General features: G+C 31.0%; 1 protein-coding gene across 1 annotated transcript in view; it reads left to right on the top strand.

The window, feature by feature from the left end:
- Positions 1 to 2,084: 2,084 nt before the first annotated feature.
- Positions 2,085 to 22,710, top strand: part of MS3_00003560 (uncharacterized protein) — a 112,302-nt gene continuing 91,676 nt past the window's right edge. Inside the window, exon 1 of the mRNA XM_012944344.3 lies at positions 2,085 to 2,394. Coding sequence (XP_012799798.3) covers positions 2,274 to 2,394 — 121 coding nt within the window. The 5' untranslated portion in view covers positions 2,085 to 2,273. The remainder of the gene's footprint in view (positions 2,395 to 22,710) is intronic.

Genomic DNA, 22,710 nt, shown 5'->3' with positions numbered 1-22,710 from the left:
TATTCTAATGAATATTCAGAAAGTTCACTAATAACGAACTCAACGTCAATAATGAGTATTACAAAAAGTTGGAACATTTATAACACGCGATGGATTTTTAACTCACTATACATCTTTTTTATTACATAACATGCATTTTCACTAATGATGATGAATACTATACTATAGATTGATTTGCAATTGATTAGAATACTCTCGTTTTTAATTATTTTTTATCGTTGTTGATAAATGAATGATAAAAAGAAGGATATATAGATTTAGATTTTTGCATTAAAATATAATATACACTTATTGTGTAACCTAAACTTTTAGACATGATTGTTTGAATCAAGGGAAGTGAGATAAATTTAAGTGTCATTTAATAATCTCCCAAAAAGAAATTGTTTTACTGAATACTTTTACTGAATTACTTTGTCATGGAAATTTAACCAACGTCGATGTATTCCCCCTTTCTACAGAAATCTATTATTTAAAAAAAGATTAATTAAAATGGATCTTTTTTCATTCATACTATTTATAGTTAAATTTTCTGTAACATGGTAATGTATACATTTTATGTGAGATGAAACCTACGTTAATCATCACTTGTCCATTTATTTAGATTAACTATTCAATGAAATAAATAAATTAATTAATTAATTAATTAATAATAATAACAATAACTAATACTTCGTGATGAATTGTAGTAAAACTTGTTTCATTCAAATCTTTTATGGACTCTCTTTGATATGATAATCTCAGGATATCTCACATGTAAATAAAAACATTCTAGAAAAAGAACTATTGGTTGGGGATAATTTTCATTTCCAAAATTAATTAAATTATTCTGAGTAATTTGCTTTATTATTAATAATGAAATCAACTAGCATAGTGGACGCTACTAAAAAGGGTGTTTGTAAGTAGTGTGTAGCTGAACATGGCGTTGAAGTTACAATGATTGTGAAGACTTTCAGTGCATTGGAAGAACGGCGTTGGGAGAACACTTGGAGACCAGAAGAGAGGACAGTTTAGATAGCAGAAAATATCGAAGGATGCAAATGGACGATTGAAGACTATGTATATAAATGATGTAAATACTTTGTAATTTGTAATATGATAAAATATCTTTACATAAAATCTGTATTAATACAAATAGTACAGTGAGTGCAATTTCACGTCAGGACAGTTCAGATTATCATGGGACTCTTTATTATTAATTTACAAAAGACTATGCCATCATCAATTGATAGTGGTCAATATGTTTGTCCTTTTAACTTGATAATTTAAAATTCCAACTAATGACACACTCATTCCCATATACTTTCTAAACACCAATCTCCCAAATTTTGAACACTAACGCAGTATTATTATTGTATTTATACTATCATTACACTTTTTATTTTAAAAAATATAAGCATTTATAAATACAATCACGTTGTCATTAAAATGCCTCACACCAGTTATTCTATTGAAATACAAATAAAAATTGAATCAACAAGTTGTCATGATGATTATATTTCATCAGAAAAATACACGTTTGATTTTCATTAATTTAGGTCACACATAGTAGTAGTAGTAGTATTGACTAGTTCACTTATCCTTTCGTAAGACTAAATATTTTGTGGTTGTTGTATTAACAATTTAGCGGCCTATGCTCCATTAGGAGTAACAGGCGTAAGTAAGTAAGTAATAACAATTTAATCCAACTAACAAAACATTGATAAACGATGAGTTTGATACTAATCAGATTAGGATAATAAATAAATTCTAAATATATTACGTTTCGTGTTGTTCAGTTTCGACAGACTTTTATTCAGAAGTAACTAGGTGTAAAGTAGTTTGTTGGAAAGGTTGTTTAAATTACAATTAAAAAGTTTTAAAAAACAAGTCTTATTGTATTAAATTGTGCACTTCTCACTGAATCAAAAACCGAATCCAGGATATTGACGAAGTCAAATGGACACTTCAAATTAATGTAAAACACGTGATTTACATTATTCCGTTTCTGATTCGCTTAAAACCAGCCAATCAAATTAGTTGATTTTCTTGCTTTTCATTCGTTCTTTAAAATGAACAAGGTATTACTTGATCTATGTACCAATTCCATTTCTATGTTATACACTGTTCGGATAAATAGTACACAGAGTGATTCATGCATGATTTTGAACTATGAACCTTAAGTTTCTCTTCTGACTTTGAATTTGAGGAATTTATATTTAGTTGAATGAAATTTATGGATAACTAATTATCATTATTGTTTCTCCAGTTCAAATAAATTTGCCAATTCATGGGCTATGCCTGGTCGGATTATTCAAGTTGAAAAGTTAGAACTCAGTCAGTTTCGGAAAATTTACTGTAAATGTCCAGCAAAATCAAATGCCAATTCTAATAACAACAAATACACCTCCCGTTCAGGTAAATATACACACATTTTCTTATTGTGGTGCTTCATTCTATAAATTGGATGGTTTAATCATAAATCCTTCACCTTTTTTTCTGGGAGTTATTATCATTTCATACTTCAAACAGAAACAAGCTGTTAATATTTCTTCACAAGAGACTAACAGTTTGTTATAAGTTTTTGTAGTATGTTGTTTAGGAAGACCATAAAAGCCTCACAAATTAAACATCCTTTTTAGAAAACACATCTTCCAAATTCTCTTAATTAATCACAAATATTCTTCGTTGTCTCAATTTATTGACTCATTGCTTGTTTTTTCCTGATTACACAATACTCAGACCTAATGGATGTTCTTGATCATTTGTTGGTATGAGCTTTGCACCTTGATGGTTATTACTGCGTCTGTGTACTACATAATTGCTTCTCTGTCAGTGTATTGTACAATGCTCCGAGGGCAGGTTATGAATACAATATGATTGAGAGATTGGATCGTAATAGGTGATGATAATAATAGTGTAAATGTCCAAAGTACTATCATGTATTTAAACACAGATCTCATTCCAGAATTTCCCTAACCTGGTCATTTTACAAAGCTCAATGGAAGTGAGACTAGCTATGTAATATGCGTACTAAAAAACGGGCACTAAGTAATGGAAATAATTGTTACTTGTTCACTAGTTCTCTAAGGTCGCTAATTAATCGACTTACTTGACCGTAGTGGTTACGAAACAGTTAACCTTTGTAATGTGGTAGTTATTACAAAAAAAATGTAGAAACATTGTGTCCCAGATTCATATCAGAAATTATTTCCAAGAAATTTAGTAGAATCAGTCTTTCTTCTGGGATACTATTGTTATATATAATTAGTTCCATTTCTAAATTATGGAAATTTATAACAATATTTCTTGAATTTGTTTTTAGCACTCAACATTTATCTTTTTAGTGTGATTAAGAATCAAACTAATTGGGACGGGAAATCCATGATAGTTCAGATTATTCCCTCAATATTTAAACAAATGGAAATCTCTAGCTTCTTTTATCTTACACATCTCCATGACTATAACAGTTCAACTTGTTATTAACCGATCAATAGTTTCTTAATTGTATTGTATTAACCTTTAGCCTGTTATACAAGTATGTTCATGTTAATTGGAGATCTTTTTTTAATAAAACTGGGGATCATACTTACTAGATCATTTATTAAATTTGCAAAACTATTCAAATAACTTTTTTATTGAATATACCATACTTAACCTATTCCAAAAGGCCTGTTGTGTTTTTCAGATGAGTACAAAAATGAGTACATAGGTTACCACAACAAAACAGATTGATATATTCTGTACTAGGTTTATAATATTGATTACTAATTCTCTCAACATGACAGAAATGTCAATCTATTCTAATTAAATCTTGTGACAGGTGCATGTTTACATCTTTAATAGTAATAATAATGTTACTATACATCTTGATTAGTAGGAGACGGTTTTTTTTCAAACTAATACTAGTGACGAGACGTGTTTGTATGTTACCAATAACCTTAATGAATAAGATATGCGACAACCGAATAAAGTTTGGTTTATTTAGGTGTGTGACCAACAAAATGTGTTGACTAATTCAAATTATTTCTAAATATATTTGTCTTATCATCAAACAAACAAGATATCGGTTTTGAAAAAGTAAAGACATATCGATTGACTGCTTTACTAAACGTGGCTTGAAATTTCGGTTTATTTCTAAATGAACTAACAATAGAAATAAATGGTTGCATCATAAGTTAGATTAATTCCATTCAAACTTGAAAGTTTTACACATTTGAATAATACCCAGTAATAAAAAGTTATTTTTTGTCTGCTCATAGTCCTAGTCGTAATGCTTTATCATCCATCGTCCGTTTCATTGGATTATTTCATCTCCACCTAAATCATCATAGTAAACTTACGTTCGTGGTTCCACTTTTATTCCAGCTGAATCTCGAAGAAATGTATAATTATATTCAACTGATAAACTTTAATTTTGTTATTGTTCAAATGATACACTAATTATGTATTAGAAAATGTCAAGGCTCTTTGTGAGTCACAGAAGACTTATGTTTCGATTTCCGACTGTCTAACAGCGTCTACTGTAAGAGCCAAGACTTTCTCTTCAGGCTGTTAGTATACTCTGTTGGATCATTGCAGTTCGACTCAGTAGTTGGTATTCTTGTTCTAACCTAACCTAACATTAAGTAAAAACGTCCAGTATTGTCTCAAGTAAGCACTAGCTGCTCCTAGAAGTAGCGATATCTGACTTTCACGTCCCATATAAGCGCTTATTGTATGGAGTTTCAGGATTCTTACCAAGGCGCATTAGTTTGAGGAATCTAGTAAACTCGTGTCCTATTCATCATCTTGACAAGATTTAAACTAATGGAAGTTCTGACATTTGTTTCTAGTAATTTAAGTGTATTCTCCAAGTACCGCACACTTTTTTGATAGTACGCTACCTATTTTTAGGATATAACTTTCCACTGAAAACGTCTACCGAAGTTTTCATAATTTTGTTTACACACACTGTTGGATACTCTTGAATAACATCTGAAAATTGTTTATCGAACTTCATTGGTGTTTAAAGATACGTACGTAACGAACACGTACACACGAACAGATGCAGATAAAGACAGCCAGTGTAGCAGCAGTCTCTGCATCAGTAGGCCTCAGCATACACAAAGGGAAAACTAAGGTCCTCAAATTCAAAGCGGAGAACAGCAATCCAATCACACTTGATGGCGAAACTCTGGAAGATGTAGAGTCCTTCACATACCTGGGAAGCATCATCAATGAACAAGGAGGATCCGATGCAGACGTAAAGGCGAGGATCGGCAAAGCAAGGGTTGCATTCCTACAATTGTAGAACATATGGAACTCAAAACAACTTTCAACCAATATCAAAGTGAGAATCTTCAATACGAACGTCAAGGCAGTTCTACTGTATGGAGCTGAAACTTGGAGAACTACAACAACCACAATCAAGAAAGTACAAGTATTTATAAATAGCTGTCTACGCAAGATACTCAACATCCATTGGCCGGATACCATCAGCAATAGCCTTCTGTGGGAGAGAACAAACCAACTTCCAGCTGAGGAAGAAATTAGGAAAAGACGATGGAAATGGATAGGACATACATTACGCAAATCGTCGAACTGCATCACGAGGCAATCCCTAACTTGGAATCCTGAAGGGAAGCGAAAAAGGGGAAGGCCAAAGAACACATTGCGTCGGATAATAGAAGCAGATATGAAAGCGATGAATTACAACTGGACGGAGCTAGAAAGGATTGCCCAGGACAGGGCTGGATGGAGAATGCCGGTGAGCGGCCTATGCTCCTTCACGAGGAGTAACAGGCGTAAATAAGTAAGTAAGTAAGTAAGTACGTAACAAATGACTATGAAGGACTGAATATATACATAATTACATTGTAGGACATTCAAGTCGATTCTTTTTTAAATTATATATTGGAGAGCATTGTACTTAAACGAGTTTTTCTTCGCTTTATTAGTCTTTTAAATAAAGTCATATTTTTGATTCCATCCTACTTCAAGTATCCTGATTCTTATTTTTCAGTCATACAATATACTATCTCTAAGGTGTTTACATTTATTTTCATATATCACCTATTATTGTGTTTGTTTTTATCCTGAAAGACTATAACTTGTTTGCTTATTTACCATGCTTATTTATTGGACTATTTTTTTGGGTTTTTTTGCTTAAATATCTGATGTTTGCTTTTTTCGACCTAAGACATTTTACCTTCAACATTATATCAGATTAGGATTGATAAATGTGGTTTATTCTTAAACTAAGACTTTTTTTGATTTTTGCAGCGATTTATGGAATGAAAGGGTTATCCTTACCTTAGTCTTGAATATTATGGAAAATAAATTAACTGAGTTGTAAATTGTTATTATGTTACCAATCCATGTGGTATATATATATACTACAAGGTGACTAAAGATCACCCGTAGTGCTTATGACCCCAATTCATGTCTGACTATTTTTGGTACACTTGTCAGTATTCTCTTATTTCTATGTCTGCCCACCTGTTTGTTTCAGGTCAAATAGTAAGCATGACGATGAGACTAGTTTGTCAGATAATTATACCATTAGAACATTTGATATTATACATTTACTAACTTATATATTTGGCTAGTTGCTTACTAATTTAACATAACAAATTGAATTCATACTGCGAATATCCAATCTCTTTCACCTGAAAAAGGCCTGGATTTTATATATATTATATCAACGGACCATATCAAATTTTGTGATTACATTAGAGTTTAGATTTAGTGATCGATAGAAGTTTCTCATTTTTATCTCCATATATGCTAATTTGTTCAGTTCTTTATTCATACTTTGGATCCTAACAGCTTACATTGTCACATTGTCCACACCAGAAGGAAAGGAGAGAGTTGAACGACAAGTTTGACGAGTGTTAGAATAGAATTGTGTTATTTATGCATTTAGTTATTATTAACATTAATAAGTGGATAATGCGATGGCGTTTGAAGCGAAATGTACTAAGTTCAAGTCTCAGAGTGAACATCAACTCCAGGATCCAAGTACCTCCAATTGACAAGTTCCAAATAGGACGAAATGTCATCCTGGATTCTAATGCTAGACACTATCCATCTCTGCTTATCATGCTTGTGGTTTAAAGCAATATCTAGGCAATCCACACAGGATGCACATATACCAATAAGAGACTGATCTATTACAGTCCTAAACATCAATGTAAAGATTCAAACAACCAATACAAAACATTAGTTTTGTTTTACTGATGTTTTGGTATCTTACCTGAATTATTCTAATCTCTTTTATAATGAACCATATCTAGTTCATGTAAATTCATAATATAATAATACTCAATCATACTGGTATAATTTCATCACTTTTCTTTCCACTGGCCTAATTTCATTAATACTATTAACCATCTAACAATTTATTCGTGTAGTTTTGTAATGAACAAGAAAATTAATACATAAACTTGAATGAACGAAATTTGAGAATAGAATAGAATAAATTGATCTGTCAATAATTCATCAACTTTTTCTTTCTTCTCAATCATATTTACTTAGACAAATTATTTCTTAATGAAATTTTTGTTTATGATCTATTATAGGTTTATTGTGTAAACAAAAAAATCGTGTATTTGAAAATTATTTTCTCCAATCTCATAGTTTCCTTTTGTATAGATATCTTTACATTTTTGATGGCGTTTTATTCTCTTAGCTGGATGGTTTGGTGATGGAGCTTTCATCGTTATTCTAAATGACATCATCAGCACTTCTGCCTGAAGTTTTTGCTAATAATGTCGTTCAGAATAAAGATGAAAGCTCCATGACCAAACCATCCAGCTCAAAGAACAAAATTCCATCAAAATCATCCACCTGAGCTACAAATTTTCTCCACTATCTTTACATTTAGTTTAGTTTACACAAAATATCATTGAGATGAAAACTAATGTAATAATTGAAACACTGATCATATGTTTTTATTTTGGTATTAGAAGTGTCGTTAATGTTCAGTTTCTGTAAATTAGGATTTTCAAAGTATAATGCATAGATAATTTTCATTGTGGTAATATTTCAGTATGAAGCAACAATTATTTATTAGATCAAATTTTCTATTTTTTGAACAGCGAGCGTTTCTTTGACAAATGTATTTATTTAAACATAAACATTGGCTTTAGGAGATACCAAATATGTATGTGCCACACTTCGTCACGTAACTTGTATGAGGTCCTGAATACTGCTCGGGTTTCTAAACCAAAGCAGGTAGTTTGCTTAGGGGGATACACACTGAGCTTTTGAACTAGAGGTCTAATCCACAAGACAATGGAACGACGTCAGGAGATACAGTCCAATGATGATAGCCGGTGACCAACAATGGGTTCATGCGTCATTTGTTCCTTCAGGATATTGGAGCCCATATGCACCGTTGGTTTGGAATCAGGATTTTCCAACTCCCTACGGTGGATCCTTCATATCCAATATCGATAAATGAAACAATAACTTTATCATGGACAGATATGGGATCTCACAAAAGTTTATAGATGAAAAAAGACATCAAATGGGAAAAGAAGAGAAAAGAATGTGGAATTAAATGTTAGACAACAATACTACTGTGATCAATTTTATTCATGTCACACGTATTAAGCTCTTCAAACACTGATACTTATTACATTTTGTTCTAGTATTTCCAGTTCAAGTTATGGTACCGACATATTGTATGTCATTTAAGCTCATCAATACTGTTATCAAAATGAACATTAATTCCTAGTTATATAAAATGGTTATTGTCTAAATTCCGTCACTTTATTCAATTCAGTTTTAAATAATATTATCGTATGACTTCTATAATATATGCTCATAATTAGTTTTCATAAACTTTAACTTAGATTTTGTTAATTAGAGAAGTGCTTTGTTGGACCAATGCACTCTTTCTCCTTTCTTTCTTTCTTTCTTTTGCTCTCTCTTTCTCTCTGTGTCATTCTCTGTTGACGAATAGTGTAATTGGATTTTTGACAATGTCCCATAAATAATCTACTGTATTGTCTGTTAATTTATGTTTTCAACTGATGGGTGTAATCCCTCTTTAAACCTGTAAGTCCTATTCTTTCAGTAACTGGGATGTATTAGATGACAGACAATAATATCTCATTGTTAATCGCTTTATGTACGTGTGTGTGCATGTATATGTGTTATCTTATTTATATGTGGACATCGTTTTACTTAGTACTTACCTATGAATCATAATGTCTGATTGTGTTCTTTTAAAAAAATATACTTTAAGTAATTATCACATTTAAATTAAATTAATATTCACATTACCATCTGCTGAAGATATAGGGAATATAATACTAATTATTTACTTGTCGATATTATCAACATACCTCTCCCTCCAATGTTATAAGCTTTTGAACGATATCATTAAGAGAGAAGCAGTTGCTTCGTTATCCGAATGATATCTTGTATTAAGCTTGCGATCCATAAATGCTGGATGTTCTTATTTTTCCAAAGAATATTCACTTTTTTCACGAGATGACTATCATTTACAAAAAAAAATGAACATCAGTTGTTCACCATCATGATTCAGTCAGAGTTTAAGGCTAGAACATTGTGACCAGACAACAACCATTTATACTAGGTGGTGATAAACGTGAATTGGGGGCATATTTTATTGTACTGAGATCGATATAATAAATGTTTTACCACTCCTAGCTTGTTGTACTATTGTTAACATGCTGGGTTTTTTTTATAAAAAGTCTGATTAAGAAAATTCATTTGTCTATTTTATGTATATACATTGTCTACTCTTATTTAAACAAGTTTTTGTATTGATCGGTGTCATGATAATCATATTTTGCTGGTTTACAACTTAATCCAATAATTTATTCACTTATGTAATCAAACCAGCAGTTTTATGTATCATAAATTTGTCTTTACCCATTATTGTTATTATTGTTGACATTCACTAAGATCTCTCTTGTAAATGTTTATTGTCTATACAAGCTATTGAAGTCTGATAATGTTAATAAAATAGTGTTAAATAGTTTTATACCCCCAAGTTATTTTATTTATCTATTCATGTGTTTGGAATATCCTAGGAATAGTGTTGCATTTTGTGTCAACATAATCGATTAAGATGTTCTTTTCCACTTAAGAGGTAGATCAAGTGTCACCTCACTGGGTATGTATGTATGTGTGTGTAATTACTACTTGTATAGTTTTACCAATCTTGTTAATTGTTGTTTTTCTCCTATAAATTATTCTAATTCTTACTTTTTGTTAATATATAAATATGCTTGTACTCGATTCTTTAGTTTTCTTTCTAAATATATATAGTTTAGTTTTCGTTCATTATTTTGGACAATCTAATGTTGTCAACCATACAGCAGCTAATTTTCATTCATACTTTCGTCTTGACATGTACATGGAACATTCTATCACACGAACTTTCACATAGTTACTGAATCGTATTTACTTTTTTTTATTTCTATAATACAATAACGACAATAAACCAGTTGAAGTCATTCAGATAAGTAATAATTTCCAATATATATGCTTCGAAATGTAAATCCTTTGACTTTTAGAGCTTATAAATACTAAGTATTAAAATATACCTTTCCGGAAACTATTCTTTACCTGAAATCTCAATTCATATAGTTCAGTGTCTTTGTTAGTTTCAGAACTTTAAATTGTAGTATATAACAATGACGTAGTATTATAGTCTATAAAAGACCATACTATATTTATTGATCAGCCGATTTCTAATCATTACAGATGATTAGAGAATACACAAGATTAGTTGTGATCTTTTTAAAAATCAATAAAGTGTATTATTTATTTCAATGTAAAATTTTGATATGTTGGTTAAATTTCCTTGAAAAAGCTTGGATGAGAACGCCAAACGTAGATATTATATTCCAACGGTTGAGATTTTTACAAATATAATTTCCTCCTTAATGTTTTATATTAACTCGGCGTCCAACCACTTTGAAACTATTCGTTCAAAGTTAGACGAAAGTTCTTGTAAATTAATTGTCATATAACAACAACTGTTTTATTCTTTATTAGTAGTTAGTTATTTCTAAACGAATATAAGTAGGATGAACGCTACTCACAAGAATTCTTTAAGTAGTATGTAGCGGAATGTGGCCTTGAAGCTGTCACAGTCGACATACAGAGAGATGAGTTTCAGTACATCAAAGCGTGGAGTATGCAGAACACTTGAAGGCTCATTCAAACATTAGTTTGGATTAAACTACTAAATTGTAGTATAGAAATTCACAGTGAATTAATAATATGAAAATTGTAAATTAAAATTAAATTTTCTAAACAGTATAAATCAGATGTCATTTTTGCTTAACATTATTGTTATTGTTAGTAGTCTTTAAAAATAAGACAACTGTTTTACTGTGTCCCTTTCTTTAGTTTTAATAATAAACTACTATACAAGCTTCAGTGATTTATGTTATAATTACATGCATACGTATATACATATATATATACACGCACTTCCTTTCAAAAGAGACAGATCACAACCAGAAGGTGGGATACCAGTAACATTAACCATTCTGACCTTCTGTAAAAGTTATTTTGTCATGTTCATTTGTTTTGATATTGTTGTTACATCAGTTTCGTGTTCCCTCTTCAAATATGGAAGAAATGTATTCAAATTCTATTTCTGGACAAGATGTCAACTTAGGTGATTTCTTTTAAGAAAGTTGTTATCATCACTTATTATTTAGTAACTGAATAATAATGGGGATATTTACTGTTGTTTTAAATAAACATCACTTTTGCAAATCCAATGCTTTCCTACCCTTTTTTTAATTTAATTCATAAATACTTCTTGTAATTTCATCATATTTATTCTCATAATACAAATAAATATATTTGTATTTGTGTGTATATGTGTTTGTTTGTCATTGGTGGTATATTTCCGTTGTCATTTGATTGCCTGCTTCATTGATCTAACAGTTCATAATTGATTTCAAATAGTCGTAAGAACTACTGAATTCCAATTGCTCTCTCTTACATTATTATTATTATTATTAATACCATTATTATGATTATTGTTATTATTATCAGTTGAAGCTAGACTGACTCATGATTTCAATCTGTGAAAATTTCTAAAAATCTCCACAAACCCCTTCTGATAATAATCATCTGCTCATTAGTGACTGACTTCAAGAGATACTCCTGCAGTTCTAGTGGGAAGCCGTTACCAGTGGAGTACAACCAGGTCTGTTGTGAGATATCAACTCACTGAAGACAATGGTATACGGTGGCGCAACTTCGTGGATTGGTTGAAGTTAGACATTAACACCGTTGGATGCCGGCTCAGTGGTCTAATGGTTAAGTGCTCGCGCGCGAAGCCAGTAGGTCCCGGGTTCGAGCCCCGCGTGGTGCGGGATCGTGGCTGCGCACTTCTGAGGAGTCCCATACTAGGACGAAACGGCCGTCCAGTGCTTCCAGGTTTTCAATGGTGGTCTAGCTTCAACTGACTCATGATTTCAATCTGTGAAAATATTGTTATTATTATTACATTTTTATTAATCAGATAACTTCTTGTTAAAGGTCATTTCATCACTGGGCAGAAAAGAGTTTCAATTATTATTTTTCCTTGTTTCAATAAATGCACCGACTAGATGTTGTAGATAAATTTTCCTTCATCTTCTCTTTTCCTCTTTTTATTCTAATGGAAAATAATAAGATTATTCGTTGGGGTTATGTATACATAAACTTATTGCTTATAATAAATGAGTTCGACTTAAGCATTACTTCTCATCTTGTAAAAACTTAATATTTTCTACTTATTTGTTCGAATTATGCCCAATTCTATGTATTCGATAATAGTTGCTTAGTATTTTTTTTTCTTTATAGAAAAGTTGAAATGATCTAATTTCTTACTCGGTTTAGTACATTTACTGTGTTTAATAGGATCATCATTGATTTAAACAGATTATAATTTAAGGAAGTATTATCAATTATAATGAAATGAATCTATCCATGGTTATGTTGTTATAAGCGTCTATTAATGATGGCTAACATGTGAAGCCTAAATTTCAATGCTTAGTCATTTCTTTTGTTTATTTTTTGTCGCATTTTTACACACACACTGTTTTCTTTCTTCTCTTTTCTATTATATTGAAACCCTATGATCATGTTTGTGTTTAAATCAGTAATTTATTCATATTTATATATATTTGGTTGTTACATTTTTAGTTTGCTAAAAAGAATAAAAAACAGTGAAAAGAAAAGTAAAGTAAAGAAATATTTACATAATCACTTACAACACTGATTTGTTTATTAGTGTCAAAATTGTGTCTTCTTTCTGTGTCCATCTATGTAGAAGTGTTCAGTTGAAATATATATATATACATATAATGAATGACAAGCGAAACGGAATTAACAAAACTTTTATATACAAAAACTCTTTATGTTTTAACAAGCTTAATCTTTTCTTGATGAAATTTCATATGGATAATTAGACATTTTCTAAATGAGATCTTTTATTAGAACAGTTAAGATATATGGCTAGTTTCATAGATGATAAAGACACAAGTAAACATTTATAAAAAAAATACAGTTTTCATTATTTATAGTATTGAGTATGATGAGTAAATATAAGCGATTTGAATAAATGTATGTCTCATGATATTTACAATAGAAGTTCATTTATCATCAAGCATGGACTTGTATAGTGCATTCGTGTACATAATTGTGTTTCATCTGTAGTAATAATAATCACAATCATCATCATAATAATTATTATTTAGAATTGGGGATGATGAGTTGATCTTTGATTTAGCGTCATTGATGCATTCAGTACTTATGATTTATTTTTAGTGGAGTTTTGTTCTCTGAGCTGGATGGTTTGGTTGTGAAGCTTTTATTGTTCTTCTGAACGACATCATCAACACAAACTTCAGGTAGAAGTTTGTGCTCAGACAACAAAACACCAAAATCATCCACCTGAGCTACAAATCTTTTCCACTTATGATTTATAGATAAGATAATGTATATTTAGGTTCATAATTCCAACCATCATGACTATAAAAAATTATTGAATTATGAAATAAACAACGGTAATTTATGTACTTAGGTTAGGTGACTGTTGAAACTCCTTGATATTTCAACACCTTTCTATCATTATTCTTTCATGATAAAACTTCCCATACATTTAATCGATATTATGGTTTTTTTAAATAATTGCCTTAACATTTCTGCCCGATTGATGACTGAATGAAAAGGATAATTGAATACTAACAGAGGTGATTTAATCGTTTTTCTACCTGGTAGAACAATTCTCACTTTCATAGTTTACATCATGGATTGATATTAATTAGACAACCAATTAGGAAAACCAAGAAGTACGGGGTATCTTTTTCGTCCAAGTATGAGAATCCCCATCAGTACGCATCTACAACCTTACTGAAAATCGAACATGGTACATTCAGGACTCACGGACAGCGCTTAGGATTTAAACCACTTAGTAGGATGAAACAGATATCTACTGTTTCCTAATTTCAATCACTAGTTATCTAACTAAAGTCAATCCACGGTATACACTACAAAATTCAAGAATTTCACTTTTTATGTTTTATAAAGATCAGTCATTCGGGTTCATAAATCCATGTTTTCTGTTGCTGAAATCGCAACATCAAAAGTCTTTTCAAGAAATATACACTACTAAACCTGGGATAGGAGAATTTAAGCACAAAGTAATATAGTTTATTTTAACATGACTACCTCACAACTGGTTTAATTAAGTTGAAACATCATTGATCTAGAGTTACTTTTTTTAGTTAGAATAATTATGATGAGTTATTTAGATCTAATTAATTAGAAAATGCACATTTTTATAACACACTATGACTAGATAGCAAATGAACATGTATGAACAATTTCTTTTCTTACGATTTTTGTGCAAATGAATTACTCAGCTAAAGAGTAGTGTCCGGTTCTCATCCGTCTTTTGTACATATTGTTAACTACCCCCCTCCTTTCTGTAGTCACATTCTAATAGTATATTAACTCTCTCCATACATATATTTATATTCAGATAGATTGTGGACAGACGTCTTTTGCACATGTTCAGTCAACCGTTATTTTTGTTAGTTTTCAGACTTGAAACTAAAACCTTTTGTTTCCATCATTTAAACTTTTTACTCATTCCATTCAGTTGTAACATACACATGTAAGAGTTGGCTACAATAGAAAATTGTTAAAATGTCTTCTAGTTGTTTATTTCATTAGACACCTCAGGTGTTGGATGAAATATTCATGATCTTAATTAGTAATGCGGATGTTATGATGGTTTATTAACGATACAAAATGACACTATATTTGTATGTATTATTATACGACTAATGTCTCAATGTGATGATACTAGAAATGGTTTCAAATGAAATCCATTTATTTGGAAAAAAAATCTATGAGGATGTTAGAATATTTGGGTAGACATGATCACATGTTGTTATAAAATAAAACCAATATATTAATGGTCTGAGTAAAAAAAATTCATTATGATATAAGAATTTACTATCTACTTTGTGTTCTACGAGCAAACACCCAGGTTCATATTTTTTTCTCCGTTTATATCTGATTGGCTGATTTGTTTACATGATACATACATGCACCACTTTCGAAAATTTTTTGTCGTTTTCCATTCCAAATGTAATTATGCTATGCTTCTCTGTGGGTTTCGTAATCGATTGGTGGGTATAGGTAAGAGTGGGTGATTAGCCCGATCTCCATCACCCGGGTTACCGCTCACGTTAGTTCATGAGTCATTCGTCTCATTATCCAGGAGGCACGACGCGGACGTGTGAGTCGAATTTCGCCTCCTTGATTTTCTTACACCTTGACAAAATTCAAATTTGATGCAGAAAAATTATAACTTCAAAAGTATTAAATGAAAAGCACTCGTTATATGTTTTGAGAAAGTTTTATAGCATTGTATTTCATCTTTTAAACTACTGATTACAGATTTATGTGTCATAACGGATATTTATTTATTTGTGGGGGTTAGTAATCCACTTTGTTTCAATGCATTCATCACTTACTTAACGATACATTCTAATTTACACATATGGTAACAAGTTTTCTTTATCACTTATTTAACAAACTTGATAATTAGGTTTTCATTTTTCAAATATGGGTTTCAGAAATAAACGATCAATACAATAGACCACTTTTATCGAGGTTACAGTTGATTTTTGTCATTGTTGGTTATTATTAACCAATGTTTCTCAGATCTATCATCGTCAACACTCTTCAAGTAAATATTCCACCAAGAACTTGTTAACAAATGTACTGACTAACCGACTACTATCAACTTGTTTGTCATCCTTAAATATTTTTCTCAGTTTAGATATAATTGTAGAACATAACATAATCGACGTGAAAAAGTAAACAAATCCCAGTAAATCTCTCAATGTATGAAAACTTTTGTGTTCATATAATCGGGATTACTTTCATTTTCATCGTCATGCCCATTCATAAAGAGTTATGTTTTTTACATTGATTGATCATTAAATAGTGATTAATGTCATATTTGTCTAGTTCACAGTGTTAATCGAATTCAATTGATTAAGCTTCAATCTGATCACTAGTCTAAGTGACTTGATATTAAATGCACTATGTTTTGTTATAAGATTAATCTGAGCCCCAATAGCTTAGTGGTGACGTCTCAGACTGCGAGACTGGATGATCTAGTTTCGAATCAACTAGAGGACATTAGTTGTTCTCGAGTGGAAGCCTGCCTTTTGGCGCCAAAAGAGAGGACATTAGTCCCCTGAAGACTGCATGCATCTTTATCGATAAGTGATAGCCAGAACAAAAATTAGATTAATAGTTTTCAGTCTACTACCTTCAATTACCTAACATCAAATATTCCGTTTAGTCATTCAATCAATTATATTAGCTATTGATCTCTTGTTCATTCTTACCTTTTATTTATCCGTAATCTTTACTTGTCATTATTAATAATATATATCTAACGTCGGTTGGGTTTGCCGCTACCCTTATATTACTATTGTCGTTTTGTTTTCGTTTTCTCTATATATACACTGCCCTATTTTTAAACTATTTTATCATATATATGAACATTGACTTCAATCCCTACTCTTGCTTAAGCTTCAATGGAAAATTTAGAAAAAATTAAGAAACTTTAAAATTCACTAAAAATCTTTATCCGATATATGTAATCACGGCTGTTGGAAAGTTCTAAAAAGAAAGTTGAAAGTTTTCTAAAAGAAATTAAGAAACAATAACGTAATGCTGGTTCAACATTCTAAAAATAGTCTTTGACTGTTCATATCTCCTCCTTATTCACGAAAAAAAGATATTAATATGTTTTTTTGTCATTTTTCCCAAGTGTGTAACCTTAAAAGCGTGAAATATAGTAATAAGAAGATAGGTAAATCCACTTGCTGCGTAGTTGCGATAGTATTCTGTTTTAATTTACACCCTAAACTGTTGTATGGTTTTTTTGGATCTGTAAACCTAAATTCAGAGTTTACCAGATACGTAATTCAAATAGTTTAACAACTTGTAGGATTCTAACATTAGACTCAACCCTGGATTTCAACCATGTGATAATTCAAACTCTTACCAGTAGTAACATAAACATCATACCCGTTGACTAAGTTAATGGCTATATGAAACCAATAACTCGGTGCATAACGCATTCGCATTTAGAGCAAAATACTCTGGATTGGAGTCCTAATATGAATATACAAGCTGGGACGTATCTACATTTAGCGGATGAATCCCGAATAAGTCTGAGACTCACATCCCATATTCCACTGCTAATCTCAAGCTATCAATGTTAAATTCTAATATTAATAGTTGGTTTGTTTTAATCTGATTCTTCACAGTTATTGGTTGATTTGCTTCCCATTATCTTCTGCTTTCTCATCTGCTTGAATGTATTTGTTATGTAAATGTTCATGGGAAATGATTTCCTCCTTATATGGTGGTTACTATCGTTGATACTACTGTTACTACGATATACCCCTGAAAAAAACTTAAAGCTTTCAAGAATATGTTCTCTTAAAGATTACAACCTGGTTTTTACAAATCTTTATCGCCCATATTAATTTTTGATACATTTGCCCTGTTTTGTTAGAATTCGTCTTAAGGACAATAATTTCACACTGACATTTTATATCTAACGTAATCTGTCGACGAATTAAATTTGGAAGTTATCTTTGGAACTGATCATTGACAGCTAATTATTTAATATGTTAAGATGATTCTATCAACACTATTCAGTATAACTTTAAATATATACACATAAACAGTTCATTTCCAGCATTATATACTCTTTTTTTTACTGTCATTCTTTATGACACTGGCACATTCCGTCAGTAACAAAACTTTCCAGTATTCCTGGTTATCCAGCTTTCTTTTCAATGTCCAATAAAAGTGTATTATCTGGCATTTTCAAACATTTTTCCAATTCATTTATTGAGTCAGTGCTTCACATAACAGTGCAATTTTTACTAGGCACTTCATTTGAATGGTGAACACACCACTGTAGCGAATCCCAATCGGATGAAAAAAGCAACTAAACTGAAAGTAAGCGGTTGAAATGAAATTCGCAGTGGGAATTATGCTCTTATATGCAACACACATATAATGAATGAGCGGCAAAATGCCTGAAAATGTTTGATAACGCACGCATATTGAACATTCAGAGACAGACGCATTACATACTCATGGTCACGTAACCTTCTGGTGTTTTTAAGAAACGCACGTTAGTTACAATCCATAACTAAATTTATCAGTAACAATCACTTAAACTCCTACCACTCAAACTCATTGTGACCTTGAAATAACCTGTCTTCGACTTAACTGCTAGTCAATAAAACTTGTAGCTTTATCATAAGTTTGACTGTTTCACGTTGTTTGCACCTTTTATAACTGTTTGTGATTTGTTTTATTCTCTTTCATTTATTCCATAATTTGTACTGAATTATGACTATTTATATTTCACAAACAGATATAGTATTAAAAACCAAGTTTTACTTGATTCAACCACAGGTCCTTACACTCAGACTTTATGGTTCGATAACATTAAGAAACATGCTTGAAATAAATAGTTGTAGGCCAAATAAATCCTAAAGTACTCAATCTTTATGAATAGAAAGTAAATATAATTGTTATTATAAGTAGTACTGTATGTTCAATTTTTTGAATGTGAGGTGAATAGTTAGATAGAAGTAATAGACGCTTAACATATCTTTATTATCTTAGATCTATATTTGGTTAAAATGGTTCATTTTATGGAGAGAAAAAAGAACAAGTAAAATAACTAAATACTAATGAGCTACTGGGTTTTTTGGGGCTTATAATTTCATTGAGTATTACACTTTGCTGTCGTGGACAGGAGTTATATTCGTCCATTATTCTCATTGTGTTGAAATCCTAATAGCCTAGTTCTACATGGATTTGTGACTCAATTGTTAGAGTATCCAACTCTACGTCAATAAACCGCAGATTCAAGTCCTGTTTCACCTAATCTGGTTTTAACAATCAGATGATATCACTTGACACAAGTACACTAATGCTCAATTCTTCAATTAAGTCTTCTTAATTCTTCTGGTCGAATAGGTTAAATCCCAAACCCTATTATTATTACCATTATATCATAGTCAATTGAACATAAATTCTGTCATTTTTAAATGTTCTAGGGGTAACAATGTGGGTGAGATTTTTGCTTACTAAAACAAGATTTAATACTGTTTTGGGGGGGGCGATTTACTGAACGTGACTAACGTCAATAGTATAGTCTGACAATCAGAATAAAATACACTTAGTCTACATACTGCTTACTGGTGTATAATGTGCTCTTATCAATAACAGTTGTGCCAAATGACGAATGTAACAATTACTTATTACTCATATATACTGGTAGTTAGGTTTTAATTTGCTACGTGGTGAAAACGTAAACTTTATTGTTTTAAAAAAACTGAGAGAGGGGTGAAAAATTACAGTTTTATCCAGAACAATAAAATTAACTATTACTTTCATGATATATGTAGTCCATGAAAGCTTTTCGTTTCGGAATTCATTCTGTAATGATGTCACTCATTTACCGAGTACAAATTCATGTATTTGTTTTAAATTACATTATGTGTCAGAGCTATTAATACTACCTGGTTGCTTAAATCGAGATAGATGAAGCAAGATTTATATCTTTGACTTAGTGGTTAAAAGTCGAGCACATATGCAAATAAGCCATTGTTCTATCAAATTGTGTAATGATATTTATTTGATGAATTAATGAAGAACAGTCTGAACACTAGCTAGACAGTTTACTCCTAGTTTTTACTGAATAAGTGTCAATCGTCTTGAGATAATTGTTCGATCTGTTCATATATGTGTTTGAATGTAACTTTAACACCAATATATTTAAATTACTATTTGATTCTTTTTAATTTTATAGTGTAAATGAATTCCATCCACCCACTCTACTTCATTGTCATTTAGAATTAATTCTTTCTATGGAGCGACCAACTTGAGGATAGAGAAATATTGATGTTTATATATATATATATATATATATATATATATATATATATATATATATATATATATATATATATATATATATATAGCCTCTGAACTAAACGCTGTTACGTTCTGTATTGATAACTAACATATACGATATAGCAGAATTCGGTTAAACATGAAAATCGTAGCTATTAGGCGATTCCTATTGATGACTTATAATTTCTTAATTTTAAGTACATCAAAGATCATAGTTCTTTATTACTGACTAACTTAGGCGGAAATCCTAAAAAATGATAAAATCTCCTTGTAATTTAGTAGTATAGATATTTTAATGAAAAAGGCTTTGCGAAGATTGGTACAGTTTATAGACTCTATTCTTCACAGATTGAGTAAAACAATCTTACGGTTAAGCGTTAGATGCAAAACTTGAAGGTCTTGGTTTTGGCCTCTGGTTGGCCCATAGGTAAAGTTTTCTGGGATATCCTACAGTAGAATGAAGTAGCTAATCAGTGTTGCTTAATTTTAAATAGTACTCTAGGTGGAGATCGGTTCGTAAAGAATACACTCACAAATACACATATTTAGTGATAATGACGACTGATTCAAACGAAATTCAATGCTGTAGTTAATATTTCTAATCTTTGACATGTTAACCCTTACACTGATTATTCTGTTTATGACTAATAACTTTTTTTGTATATATTAACCTCTAATGGACACTTATAGCGATCCTTATATATTTAATATGGTTCAGACTCAGTATTATTCATAAATTTATTCATATGTATACCATTCATTATATGAAATGGAAATTTTCACACAATATCGCATGATCACTAGTTAAATTTACCTTTTCTTGATCGTAGAACATAGAACATGTGTTTTTACACCCTGGTTTGTCAGTTTTGATTATACCTTTTTTTTGTTCCGATCTTTTATCATCATTGACATCATTATTCGATCTCTGTCATCATCTAGTATCGTTTTATTTACTTCATTAATTTTGGACACGTAGGTGGGGGTTAAGAAGAGGGAGTGGAGGAGGATAATGGTGTGAATAAATGAACATTAGATGTTAACTACATGGTGTGTTTAGGCGATTTCATCAGTTGGACTAGATAATATATTTATGATTTAGATAATTATCCAAATATAGGCTCCATTTAATCCGCTTCATGCTCTTATCGATTCATTTAATGTGAGTAATTATAGTGCGCGTCTGTTGAAACCTTTATGGAATAAAACGTGAATCGTGTATGTAATTCATTTCACAATTTGTTATTATCGATATCGATCTTTCTTTGGTATGATTTCCAGTTCAGTACATATGGGTAGAAGGGGTGTTTTGTGACTGTTCAACATTATAGTTTACATAATCGCTGTATGCCGACTCAGTGGTCTAAAGTTAACGCGGTCGTCTGACGGTCTTGAGTTAGGCCCCCAGTCGAGTTACGGGCCTTAAATGTTGAAGGATCTCATACTTACACGAAACAGTTGTTCAATGCATCTTGGATTTAAATGGTGATCTAAGTAAGGTAGGTCTGTATTAATGATTAATCGGTCATAAATAGGTTGTTTATTTCGCTTCATTCCCCTTGGCTTTCTAAAAATTATATTCAGTCTAACCGCGAAATGAATCAATTTAATTATTTTCAGTCATGTAACTCGCTCGTCAATTATAAACTGAACGTAACAGCTTAAAAAACAACACATAGAACTAAAACCTGCATGACATATGCTTTTCCTCAGAATTTCGTGTTTTACTGTAAAGGACGATAATGCTACGGAACGTAGACTAGATAGGTATATAAAGGAATAAAGATTTATTTTGCATACACTTAGGTTGTAAATAACCTATTTACATTATCAATAGTGACCAGAAGAAACATACTTAAATCTATCTTGAAAACAATTTGTTTGTCACAAATGTCAAGTTTAGTGGACATTTAAAAATGCTAATTATATATATACTTCTTAAGTGACCTACGAGAATCTCAAATCTCATCATATACAATGGGTCAACGTTCTATTCCGATAACTACCAATCGAAATTTACTAAATTGCTACTAATTCATTCTTGTTTCGCAAATGCAAGCACGATTAATGATAATCAGTCAATAATCTTCAACCGTACTGTTTTCTTCTCAGTTCATTCCATTAAGTAAATACGAGATAGGAAAGGATAAACAAGAATAGGTAAACATCCATTACAAAAATAATTCAGACTGGGCAGCAAAACTACACAACACAATTGAAACAATG

The sequence above is a fragment of the Schistosoma haematobium genome, chromosome 1 (genome assembly GCF_000699445.3).
Source record: "Schistosoma haematobium chromosome 1, whole genome shotgun sequence".
Lineage (NCBI taxonomy): Eukaryota > Metazoa > Platyhelminthes > Trematoda > Strigeidida > Schistosomatidae > Schistosoma > Schistosoma haematobium.
The sequence above is the reverse complement of the archived record's forward strand: the minus strand, read 5'-3'. Positions and strand labels throughout refer to the sequence as shown.